Genomic DNA, 13450 nt, shown 5'->3' with positions numbered 1-13450 from the left:
AGGACTTTTCAGCAGCGGTGATTCAGAAAAAGAAGTCTATGATGATATCAGGAGAAGACTAAGGGAACTCTGATTCAGTATTCTTTAAGGTATCTGTATTGTTTTCAATGGATCCATGCACACATTTGACTCTCCAGGGATAGTGAAAAAACTTTGTGGACATGTTAAAGTAGGCTTGATGATTTAATGAATATAGATAATCATGTTTGTTTTCTTAAAGAAAGTTGGTTGGATTTTTCTGGTATTAACCACTGTTAACTTATAGTTGGGGATGAGTAGAATACTTGCTTTTAATTCTTTGTTAACATTACTAAATTTCTCTTTTTTTTTTGCTTGTGTCTGGGGTGCGGCTCAAGCTGGAGAGAGTTACGAAGGTGGTTGTGATGACTAAAGGCTGGTTTTGTGTTTAATTGCCCTGGTTGCCATATCGGTAATGGGGCAGAAGACAAGGTTTTGGGATGTGTAAGTGTCTCCAGTGGATGGGAGTAACTTCCCCTATTGAGTGCCATTGGCGCTTTGTATCTTATTTCATTTTTTTGGTTCTTTATGTACATAGATTTTGAAAGTTTTGAGAGTTTGTTAGTTGTAATAATTTGTGTAGTTTTTAGGCTCTGAGCCTTCTTTCGTTGATGCTCAGTGATTTTGTAATTAGAGTTCTTCCTGTCTTGTCTTGAGTTCAAATGTTGTCACAGTGTTATGGCTAATGATGTGCTTAAATGGTGTACCTGGAACAGTAAGGGGAACCATTCACCAGTCAAGAGGAAAAAGGTTCTTTCTAGTCTTAAAAAGGAGGGGGTGGATATTGTCCTATTGCAGGAGATGCACTTTGATGACAAGGAGCATTTGAAGTGACAGCAGGGTGGGTTTGATCGGGTTTATTTCTCACTTGGAGTACTTGTTAGGAAAAATCTCCCATTTAAATTGCCAGATTATATTAAAGACCATTCACAGCAAGTTCATAATCTTCAAAGCATTGATATATGGCGAAGAATATGGTGTTTTGAATGTTTATTGTCCCCAGCGCACCCCCTTAAATTCCTGGTAAATGTATTTTCCAAATTGAGTAACCTCGCATCATAGCACATTATCATTGGGAGAGATTTCAATTGTCCTGTGGTTCCCACAGTAGACAGAATATCCAAAGTCCCCCCCCCCCAATATCATCTTTGCAATCTACGCAATTAGTGGATTTGTGTGCAGAACTAGGACTGGTGGATGTCTGGAGGCAACTCCACCCCACAGGTAGGGATTTTACTTTCTTTAACGTGCACAAGTGCCACATTAGGATTGATCTCTTCCTTACCCTGCAGTATTCTTAGATTCAGTGGCATCTTGCATAATTGGGAATATTATTATCTCTGATCATGCAGCAGTATACTTATTGGTTAAGATTAAGGGCAATATAACAGGTTTGGGACACTGGCGAATGGATCCCTTTATTCTTAAGGATAGGAAGTTCATTGAGTATTTTTCTAATCAATTCAGACCTTTCTTAGCCATTAATTCAGATTCAGCCATTAACCCATCCATTCTTTGGGAAACTGTTAAGGCTTATGCCAAGGCGGTAATTATTTCTTACTCTGCCAGTAGGAGGCAGCAGAAGGGAGAGCGGCAATGCTTGCTTGAGGCATGTTTGAGGGCAGCTGAGCGGGCATACTTTTATAGACCCTCAGTAGCTAAGCTACAGAGGATCACAGCGTTTCCATGATCATTGAATTCCATGCTCACACAGATAGCTGAGAAGGAACTAGCTTTTGCATGACAGAAGGCCGGGCAAGTATTTAGCGTATCTTGCCAGGAAAAAGAGCGCACTCCCAACCCCCCTCACCAACCCCCCCCTTCTCTTTTGCTTCATTCCTAGTTTGCCTTGAGCTTAAACCCTGCACCCATGCTAACCTGCTACTTATCTTTCTACTTGACTCCATATTCCCTGTTGCTTTCTCTTTCTTTTCCCTCCAACTAACAAGTTTAAAGTCCTAGTGACTCCTTATTTATCCTTTTCGCCAGAATACTGGTTCCAGATCAGTTCAGGTGGAGACCGTCCCATCGGTACAGATCGTGCCGGTTCCAAAACTGATGCCAACGTCCCATGAAATAGAATCCCTCTTTCCCATACCTATCTCTTAGCCATGTGTTTACTTCCCTAATTTTCTTATCCCTATGCCAATTAGCATGTGGCTCGGGGACTCATCTTTGGCAGGACCCTCGAGGACTTGTTCTTCAATTTCCTTCCTAGTGTTTGATAATTCCCAAACAGGTCCTCCGGGACTAGATTGGGTTGGGATATCTGGTTGGCATGGACGGGTTGGACCAAAGAGTCTGTTTCCATGTTGTACATCTCTATGAATCTATGACTCCTTCCTAGCCTTGCCTATGTTGTCAGCACCAACGTGGACCACAACAACTGGATCTTCAGCATTGTAATTTTCAGATTACATTGTATGCAGATGATATCCTTATCTTTCTGTCAAACCCAGTAGTTTCAATTTGTTTGGTGCTTTTTCGGGCTATAAGATTAATTTTACAAAATCAGAGGTCATAGGGAAACACCTGATGCCAAGGGTGTGTCCCAATTTCCTTTTAAATGGTCGCGTGGGGGGTTTTCTTTATTTCGGTATATTTGTTACTCTCATCTTTGATCATCGATTTGAGGCAAACTTTGTCCACTCGTTTGACAAAATTAAACAAGACTTTCGAAGATGGGAGGCACTTCCAACATCCTGGCAAGGCTGGATAGCCCTTATTAAAATGGTGACCTCCCTCGTTTGCTATACCCCTTACAAATACTTCCTTTGATCTTTCCCAGACAGACATTCAGGAGCCTTGATAGCTGGTTCAGCTTTCTTATAAGTGGCCCCTTATCAAGCTAACCAAATTGCAACTGCCCCATAGACTGGGGGGGAGTAGATCTCCCGGATGTTGAGCTCGCTTTTATCCTATGTTAGTGACTGGGCCTGTGAGGAGCCGGTGTCAATATGCTTAGGTATTGAAGCTTCTCGGGTAAAGTGCCCTCTTTATTAGTCTGCTGTTCTTAGACAAAATGAGGGCGGTTATGGAGTATTGTCATAACCCAATAATTATCAATACTGTTAAAACATAGAAGGCAATACGGCAGAGCGAGGGCGATTTAGCCAAAACCTCGTTTCTTACCCCTATAATTGGTATACTGGGTTACATACCGGGGATAATGGATTCCGAGTTTAAACTGTGGGCAGCTAGGGGTCTGTCTTGGGTGACTTATTTGGGGGAGAAACAATGATGTCCTTTTGATCAAATAACTCGTAAGTGCAGACTATCTAGTCGAGACCTTTTCCGCTTTTTTCAGATCAGGGATTTTATTCAAAAAAGAATCACATGTTTAATCAACCCTTACAGATCCAACAGAGAGAAAGAGGGTGTTTAGTGCTAAGAACACATTCTCTGTCAGCACTGTTTATCACCTGTTGGAGAGTGGCCCCGTGGACAAAACTGAGCAGCTTTGTGAGGTCTGGGAGAGAGAGTTGGGGGTTGAGATCTCCTCTGAGACATGGGAGAATATTTGGGAAATCTTTTGCGATAAAAATATTTTTTCTAAAAATTGCACGATACCGGCTTATAGTCCAACAGGTTTATTTGAAATCACAAACTTACGGAGCGCTGCTCCTTCGACAGGTGCAAGGGACTGCACTCCGTAAGCTTGTGATTTCAAATAAACCTGTTGGACTATAACCTGGTGTCATGTGATTTTTGACTTTGTCCACTCCAGTCCAACACTGGCACCTCCACATCATGAGAGAAATAAATTGACCTTTTAGATATTGTGTAAAATGATTCCATTGTATTAAGTAGACATAGGCCTTCTTGTCAACATTTTTCTGGTGTCACACAGTAAATTATTTTTATTTATCTTACAATGAGTTACTTGGTTGGAACTAGTATAGAATTGTCCAACAATTTTTTGCTTAGTTTTGAAAGCAACTCAAAATAGGCACGTACTAATGGTTGGACATTCTACACAACTATTAAAATCAAAACATAACAAATCTGAAATGAGTTATGAGTCAGAATTGACCTTTCTTTCCTGAAGAAAACTTCCCATGGCCATGAAATGATTTTCCCAGGTATTGTATTGTTGCAGCAGCTGAATCATCTCTGTTTGGATCCCATCCCACCTACAGTCATGTTTTATTACAGGAATTGATCTTTGTTTACTTTCTGGTCTTGTTAAGACCTTACTTTGGTTGGACAGGTTTAGAATATGATGCTGCAGTTGAAGTAAACTTGCAGTCCATCTTAAACTATTGAGGTTTGGTTAGCTCAGTTGGCTGGGCAGCTGGTTTGCAATGCAGAAAGATGGCAACAGCGTGGTTTCAGTTCCTGCATTGAGTGAAATTACCACAAAGGACTCTCCTCAACTTGTCTGGGCCCTCAGTTTAAACCACCACCAGTTGTCTCTCTCTGAAACAGCAGCCCTGTGGTCTGGTAAGACTATGGCGATCGTACCTTCAGACACACATTAACTATAGTATTAACTCCAAAATGTTTAAACTGTTTTATTTCAAATGGAATGTATTAGTCATGGTCCTTCTGGCCAGAGTATAAGATGTGAAAACCAGAGCCAAAATCTAAACCGTTTTGAAACGCAATAACTGGTAGAGAGGACTGAATACAGTAATATAGGATAAATGTATGTATTAATAAATTTATTACTAAATTGTTCATTGTCTTATCTTTGGAAAAGTGCAGAATAGTAAGCAATTTGGAAATGTAGGATGGAATGTAGTTTAATCCTAAACTCTGAAAGGAGTGCAGAGTTAGTTGCAGGAAAAGATGCCCTTGGAGTTTGCCGTGATAAATACAGTGTTCAGGAGATGGAATTATGCTTCCAGATGGAGTAGGACTGTAAAGATGAAGATCCTTCAATAATCTCAAAAGCAGGAGAATGCCATAAACTGGGTACACTGAAGTCTTTCTGAGTGGGACAAATAACCACCTCTTCCTGTATTTAACTTGTGATTAATGGGACTTCATTTTCTGCTTCTACATCCAAAGGCTTTGGCCTGAATTTTGCAGGTGGCAGTGAAGGAATACTATTCAGCTGTACATTTGTGCATACACAGATTTTTTTTTCCCCCAGTTTTGAAAGGCATCTTTCAATGTTTGGAAATCTTTTTCAGTTCAACACCTTCCATTTATAGCATATGTGAGTAGGCATACAATAATGTTTCTCCTCGACCAATCAGATTGAAGGACCTCACATGAGAAATGTGTTTTAAGTCAGGAGGTATAATTACAATATTTAGTTCTAAAATCATGTAAAGAACATAAAAGAGAGGGAAAGAAAGATGGGATTGAGAGAGAGAGAGGGGAGACACAATGTTTTATGCAATGTCTTTTTGGAAATTTTTATAATGATACATTTTCAGTATCAGAGAGTTGTTTGGCAGTAATTAAGATTTGTCATATTGTTTTAAAATTCAATTATTCTTGAATGGACAAACTGTAATTTTCTGTCATGCTTATTGGATAAGTGTAGCTCCTTCATGTTCTCTGTGCATTTTAACACAGACTCTATTGATAAGGTACTGATGGAGTACCACCTGCAAAGGAGCAGGGAGAATTGGACCAGAACTTCCTGAATTCACATTTAGCTGCATGTAAACAGATACCACAAGTTACTGTCCAATTATGACTTAGAGGTTGTGAATGGTGATATCCTCACTGTGGTTCTCAAAGTCAAATGTAGCTTGATGTGTTTTTCTTTGTGATTGTTTATAAGATCACGACTCTCTCACTATTTTAATTTTTACTGAGATGATTTGATGATTTCCTTGTGTGCTGATGTGTTGATCCAGTATATAAAGAGAAGACAGAACTTGGATTTATATAGCATCTTCCATCCTGTCAGGATGTCACAAAGTACCTCACAACTAATGAAGTGCATTTGAAATGCAGTTGTTATAATTAAGGAAGAATGAAATCTCTATTTTGTTTGTAGTTCAATAAAATCCCACCAACATGGCAGAAATCCTGATGCAATAATTTGTTTCAGTCAGTTGTAGTGTGTAGATCAGGATGGTGGTGCTGGATTGTTAGCAAGGAACCATTTCCCAGTCATCACGAGATGGGGGAATGATTGTTATTACTTTGCTGCAGCACTTTCACTACTGTTAGAAAGAGCCCTCTTCTACACAAGTGAGAACTTTCCAATTTTCACCACCAACAGCTTGGTAATGATAGTATATATTTGCTAATGATGCTATACAGTCTGCATTTTAACATCTTTTTAATCAACTTGTTCACATTTGTTATGACAGACCTGTAGAGCAGGTGAGACTTGAACCCAGGCCTATTGACCCATAAGCAGGATCATTCCATTGGCACAGGAGCTCGTGTGCAGTTTTATGTTGTACTTTGAGTGTGTTGTATTGAACCACAGGATATGGGTTGTTACCCTACACAGTGAATTCTTGACTTTGACCAGGCCTTCAATATGAAGTGCAGGACATAGTGTACAGAAGGAAATTAAACTAGACGTTGACCTTGAGGCTTTGCTAGTTATCGAACAGGACTTTTATAGCGCTAACTGCCCACTGTGGTGGTTGAGGGGAGTGGTGTTGGTGATCTACGTTCGTTTCTTAAAAGGAGTGAAAAATAACATTTTCAATTTGGATTCAGTTGTGTCATTCAAATAACTGCTGAAGAATTTGAAAAATAAAATTACAAAGAACAGTGAAATGAGATAAGGAACAATGCTGATTTATTATTTAAATTTTCAATTGAATAAATTGTTGCATTTTTCCAGATATGCTGTCATTGCCTATGGATGTGCAAGCTGTCCGAAGATTACCTGTGGGAGAGATGGTTGTGGCACAGAGTTTTGCTATCACTGCAAACAGCTGTGGCACCCAAATCAAACCTGTGACAATGCTCGTCAACAGAGGGCCCAAAGTCTTCGAATTCGTACTAAACAAACGTCAGGCCTGAACTATGGCCAGGAATCAGGCAATGGTATGTGGTCAGTGTCTACACAGTCACAGTTCATACAGGGCTTACAGTTCCAAATAGCCAATATCCACCAGTGTACTGCCTACTTTCCATATTTGTCATGGGTTTGTATTGATCAATATGCATGGATTTCACTGTTGGTAAATGAAATATTATTCCACTTCTCCATGTTCACTTCAATTGTTTATTCTTATCTAACTTAGATACAAGTAATGTTCAATGTATTTTAATAATACATGGTATTTTGAAATAGCTTTATTTTTATTAGCTATATCCAGATGAAACTTAGTTATGGTAGATAGCATGCCATTTATTCTCTATGGATTAAATCAGCCATTCACAGCCCAATCATTCACTTCTGTCTCAATAGCAGATGATATCAAGCCATGCCCACGATGTGGGGCTTACATCATTAAAATGAATGATGGGAGCTGTAATCACATGACATGTGCTGTTTGTGGCTGTGAGTTCTGCTGGCTTTGCATGAAGGAGATTTCTGACCTCCATTATCTCAGGTAAGAGACAGCATCTTTTAATGGTTAGAAGTTGTGTTCTTGGACTTGCAACACTGGAGGGAGAGAAGCAATCACTATTAGATTTTTTAAATAAAACTTTGCTTATTTTTGGATAAAAATATGATCTTGCAAGCAATGATACATTAACTTGCTCATTTGATGAGCTGGTGAGTGAAAGCTGTTATTTTATGTAAAATGCATCAGAAAGTGTAATACAAAGAAAAGCATCCAGTACCCCAGATGATGTCTGACCAAAGCGCTCTATAACTGAAGCATAACTCCACTACCTTGTATTACAGCTCTTTTGAGATAAAGGTCAATGCATATAGACTTACTTGACTACAGTTTGTACCAATGTGCTAGTGTTTAATGGTTTGTATATGTCAACACGCAAATCCTTTTCATCTTCCATAAGTCCTAGTTTCTTGCAATTAGACATAATTCTTCTTCATCATTCTTGGATCTTAAGTGGATGACCATGTGCTTCTGTACATTGAAGTTCATCTGCCACTTTTTTTTTCCCCAATTACTGAATCCATTCTTTAGTCCTTTCCATTGTAGTTTTCTGGTCCCATTTGTCCAATTTACTGTGTCTCTTAATTTGATTCCTTCTGTGAATTTGGATAAGCAACTCTTGGATTTCTTCATCCAAATAAGTGTGTAGCCCAGTACTAATTCCTGAGAGACATCATATATCACATTCCCCTAGCCGGAGGGAGTTCCCTTTATCCTATGCTCTGCCTTCTACCTTCCAGCAAATTACAATGGACTCTGCTCGTGGACTTCAGAGGAAACCAATGTTCTTGATCTCTCACTATTGCTGGAAATTAATTTCTGTGCAATAACCTGTCTTCTATTTTAATAAACCCTTAATATTTATTGTCAAGCTCATGCGTAAAGATTGCCATTGGAACTGTAGAAGCCTGTAAGCCAATGCCTGGAGAAAAGCTCGAGTAGCCAGATTCCAAATCAGGAGTACAATGGGAAGGTGATAAAATCTTCGCATCGTTTTTATTTCATTATGGCACTAGTATCACACTAATTTCTGAACTGTGCTGGTATCAAATGTTTAGTGGAATGCTGTAAGTATCAGTCCAATTTTTTTAAAAAAATTCTTTTTTCCCAAGTCTCTTGCCTAAAAGTGTAAAGTAGCTCTAATTTAATTCCATATAACTTGAAGCCTGTTTTTCCGCCTTGAAGGTTAGGAGGTAATTTCCTGTATCACTTTACATTTCTGCTGGACTATACTTTTTACAATCCGTAGAAATGCATTTGTTGTAAAATAACTCAGCTTTTCTATTGTGTATTTACATAGCCTAAACTCTCATGTTCTGATCAAGCAAAGAAAATGCACATTATGACAAAAGATCATAGAGTCATAGAGATGTACAGCACGGAAACAGACCCTTCGGTCCAACTTGTCCATGCCGACTAGATATCCCAACCCAATCTAGTCCCAACTGACAGCATCCAGCTCATATCCCTCCAAACCGGTTCTATTCATAGACCTATCCAGATGCCTTTTAAGTGTTGCAATTGTACTAGCCTCTACCACTCCCTCTGGTGGTTCATTCCATACACACACCACCCTCTGTGAAAACATTGCCCCTTAGGACTCTTTTTATATCTTTTCCCCTCTCACTCTAAACCTATGCCCTCTAGTTCTGGACTCCCCCACCCCAGAGAAAAGACTTTGCCTATTTACCCTATCCATGCACCTCATGATTTTGTAAACCTCTATAAGGTCACCCCTCAGCCTCTGATGCTCCAAGGAAAACAGCCCCAGCCTGTTCATCCTCTCCCTATGGCTTGAATCTTCCAATCGTTGCAAATCTTTTGTGAACCCTTACAAGTTTCACAACATCTTTCCAATAGGAATGAGACCAGAATTGCATGCAATATTCCAACGGTGGCCTAACCAATGTCCTGTACAGCCGCAACATGACCTCCCAACTCCTGTACTCAATACTCCGACCAATAAATAAAAGCATACCAAATAGCTTCACTATCCTGTCTACTTGCAACTCCACTTTCAAGGAGCTATGAATCTGCACTCCAAGGTCTCTTTGTTCAGCAACACTTCCTAGGACCTTGCATTAAGTGTGTAAGTCCTGCTAAGATTTGCTTTCCCAAAATGCAGCATCTCACATTTATCTAAATTAAACTCCATCTCCCACTTCTCAGTCCATTGGCCCATCTGATCAAAATCCCGTTGTAAAATGAGGTAACCTTCTTCACTGTCCACTATGCCTCCAATTTTGGTGTCACCTGCAAACTTACTAACCTGTTATACTCACATCCAAGTCATTTATATAAATGACAAAAAGTAGAGGGCCCAACACCGATCCTTGTGGCACTCCACTGGTCACAGGCCTCCAGTCTGAAAAACAACCCTCCATCACTAGCCTCTGTCTTCTACCTTTTGAGCTCATCGACATAAAATACTCTGTTTCTCCCTGTGCACATGCTGATCCAAGTATTTTGAGGATTTTTTTTCTGTTTCAGATTTCCAACGTGCAGCATTTTGCCTTTTTCAGAAATGTTTGTTGCCTGTTTAAATGTACTTAGTCATGGTTCACAGCCTTTCAGCTACAGCAATATTGCCATCTAGCTGTGAGAGATGAATCTATTTTACATAGAACCAAATACATGAAAAGCCATTTGGATCGGTACATGAATAAGAAAGGTTTAGAGGGATATGGCTAAAGTGAGGACTGCATATGCTGGAGTTTAGAGTCGAGAGTGTGGTGCAGGAAAGGCACAGCAGGTCAGGCAGCATCCAAGGAACAGGAGAATTGACCTTTTGGGCAAAAGCCCTTCTTCAGGAATGAAACGGTGAGCCGAGAGGGTGGTGAGTTAAATGGGAGGGGGATAGGGCTGAGGGAAGATAGCTGAGAGTGCAGTAGGTAGATGGAGGTGGGGGTAAAGGTGATAGGTCAGAGAGGACGGTGGAGCGCATAGGTGGGAAGGAAGATGGACAGGTAATGAGGGCAGTGCTGAGTTGGAAGGTTGGAACGGAGATAAGTTTGGGGGGGGGGGGGGAAGGAGGGGAAATGAGAAAACTGATGAAAATCACATTGATGCCGTGGGTTTGGAGGGTCCTAAGGTGGAAGATATGGCATTCCTCCTCCAGGCGTCTGGTGATCAGAGATATGGACCAATTGCAGGGAGATAAGACCAAAGGGTCTGTTTCCATGCTATATGACTCCATGACTCTGTGTTTTCTTAATTGTGTTCGGTGATATGTTGGCATCTGGGCAAATGTTGATGCTTTTATCTTCGTGAAAAAAATCCCTTTCTTCTGTTGCCATCTCTAGTCCCTCTGGCTGTACATTTTGGGGAAAGAAGCCATGGAGCAAGAAGAAAAAAATTCTTTGGCAGCTTGGCACATTGATTGGTGCTCCAGTGGGCATTTCTCTCATCGCTGGAATTGCTGTGCCAGCTATGATTATCGGCATCCCAGTTTATGTTGGTCGGAAGGTAAAGAAAAATAATGAAGTACATCTGCCCCTTTGTTTGTAGCATATTGTTTTAATGTCCTCTGATAACATAAGCAATAGGAGTAAGGCTGACAATTCAGCCCTTTGAGTCAGCTCCAACATTTAATATGATCACAGCTTGTCTTCTTGCTGAAAACAATAAGCATGCAGTAAATTGTGAAGTTGGACAGAAGAATAATAATTGTTATATTTCATCTTGTGGATCTGAATGCTAATTTGGATTCTTTACCATTTTAATAGATTCACCTTAGGAGACATGGTTTACTATGATCATTCTGAGTATTATTTTAATGCTAATAAGCCCTAAAATAAGGCATTTTTTTGTGATTATTGCTCATGAAGTGGGGTTTCTTTCCAACCTGGTACCTGAAATTGTATTTTTGTTGGTGTAAAAATGCAGATCGTTCTCTAGCAACATCCCAGACAAAGAGCTCTGACAAAGGGTCACTGGATTCAAAACCTTTACTCTGTTTTTTTTTCGCTAGGGCTGCTGCCTGACCAGCGTTTTCTGTTTCTGTCCCAAACTCGTCATTGTTCTTGTTTAAATACAAGTGTTTCACATCATCAAAATAGTCAATTGCTGGGTATATCCTAGTTGAAGGAATATTAGAGTAGGCCATTCAGTCCCTCAAATTTGCTCTTTCATTCTAGAATGTGGTTGATCTTGTCCCTTAACATATTCCTGTGCTATCCCCATATTCCTTGATGTCGTTAGTAACTAGAAATCTCTATCTTGAACTTGATGGCTGAGGTTCCCCACATACATGCAGTTGCAAAGGGTCAATGGGTAACAAGTTTGCTGTGTAACACCTTCAGAAAATAAGAAATTGAGCTGTATAAAATAGAAGAAGGATCTGGAGATGTATATAACATCAATAAAAGCAGATTGGAAAAGATGTTAAAAACTAAGTTCCAGATTTACATCTAAAGCAAAATGTGTTTACTTGATTCGGAGATGCCGGTGTTGGACTGGGATGTACAAAGATAAAAATCACACCACACCAGGTTATAGTCCAACCGGTTTAATTGGAAGCACACTAGCTTTTGGAGCGACGCTCCTTCATCAGGTGGTTGTAGACAATCTCAACAACCACCTGATGAAGGAGCGTTGCTCCGAAAGCTAGTGTGCTTCCAGTTAAACCTGTTGGTCTATGACCTGGTGTTGTTTGATTTGTTTTTTTAACTGTGTTTGCTTGGAGTGATTAGAAAGTAGAACTCAGTACCACAGGAAGTGCTTGAGCCAACTAGCTGAGGCAACTGGCTTTGATGCTTTCAAAAGGGAACTCGATGAGTATATGAGTGACTGACAGAGCCATAGAATGATAGGCTTAAAGGTTGGATTGAATGATTGTTACTCTCCTAAATCCTCTACAGTTTGTCCAACCCAAACACTAAGAAGGTAATTCTGTCTGAGTTCAGCCACAGATTAGTGATTGATCAATTTGGTTTTGAATGAAAATTTATATTAGCATTTTAGTTTATGATAGTTTCGGAAACTAAACTTTCATTCATTTCCAGTAGCGAAATGGCATTGTAACATTGATTTACTCTGGTAGGAGGAGGGGGGGGGGGGGGGGGGAGGTGGGTGAGTTAGCTCAGTTGGCTAGGTAGCTGGCTTGTAATGCCAAGCTACTGTTAACAGCATGGGTTCAATTCCCACAGCAGCTGGAGTTACAATGAAGGAATATCCTTCTCAACCTCTCCCTTCTCCGGAAGTTAAACACTTCCAGTCAGAGCTCTCTCTCTCTCTCGCGCTCTCTCTCTCTCTCTCTCTCTTGCTCTCGCTCTTTCTCTCGCTCTCTCTCTAATACCAGAGTAGCCCTGCTGCCTGCTAGGACAATGGTAGTTTTATCTCTACCCTGATTTTTTTTTAAACTTGAAATGGTTGCACTGTCTATTTTGCAATGAAGAAAAGGGAATAAGTTCTTTACCATTCGCTGTAAAGCAAATTTAAAACCAACACCAAGCATGGAAACACGTTAGACATTTACCCCTCCATGTAACCTATGCACTATCATGTAAACCTGTCAATTTCAGGAGTATTGTTCAGATTGAAGAAAGTTGGCATATGTAGGATGCAAACGAAAAAAAATGTTCCTGTTCTCTTTGAAGGTTTTCTTTTGAATTTGTAAATGTCTTAACTAAGCTGAAAATGTGTTGCTGGTTAAGGCACAGCAGGTTAGGCAGCGTCCAAGGAACAGGAAATTCGACGTTTCGGGCCAGAGCCCTTCATCAGGAATGAGGAGAGGGTGCCAGGCAGGCTAAGATAAAAGGTAGGGAGGAGGAACTTGGGGGAGGGGCGATGGAGATGTGATAGGTGGAAGGAGGTCAAGGTGAGGGTGATAGGCCGGAGTGGGGTGGGGGCGGAGAGGTCAGGAAGAGGATTGCAGGTTAGGAGGGCGGTGCTGAGTTCAAGGGAATCGACTGAGACAAGGTGGAGGGAGGGGA

The 13450-nt window shown here is 40.4% G+C and overlaps 1 protein-coding gene across 3 annotated transcripts in view; it reads left to right on the top strand.

Moving 5' to 3' along the window:
- rnf19b (ring finger protein 19B) overlaps nucleotides 1-13450 on the top strand; it is a 48659-nt gene that overhangs the window by 21304 nt on the left and 13905 nt on the right. For 2 of the 3 annotated variants that reach the window (XM_060847411.1, XM_060847412.1), the window contains exons 3-5: nucleotides 6785-6990; nucleotides 7361-7502; nucleotides 10820-10982. In XM_060847411.1, coding sequence (XP_060703394.1) covers nucleotides 6785-6990; nucleotides 7361-7502; nucleotides 10820-10982 — 511 coding nt within the window. Of the gene's footprint in view, nucleotides 1-6784; nucleotides 6991-7357; nucleotides 7503-10819; nucleotides 10983-13450 lie in introns of all 3 variants that reach the window. The other variant, XM_060847410.1, reaches the window with a different exon arrangement.

The sequence above is a fragment of the Hemiscyllium ocellatum genome, chromosome 30, assembly GCF_020745735.1.
Source record: "Hemiscyllium ocellatum isolate sHemOce1 chromosome 30, sHemOce1.pat.X.cur, whole genome shotgun sequence".
In the NCBI taxonomy this organism is placed as follows: domain Eukaryota; kingdom Metazoa; phylum Chordata; class Chondrichthyes; order Orectolobiformes; family Hemiscylliidae; genus Hemiscyllium; species Hemiscyllium ocellatum.
The sequence above is the reverse complement of the archived record's forward strand: the minus strand, read 5'-3'. Positions and strand labels throughout refer to the sequence as shown.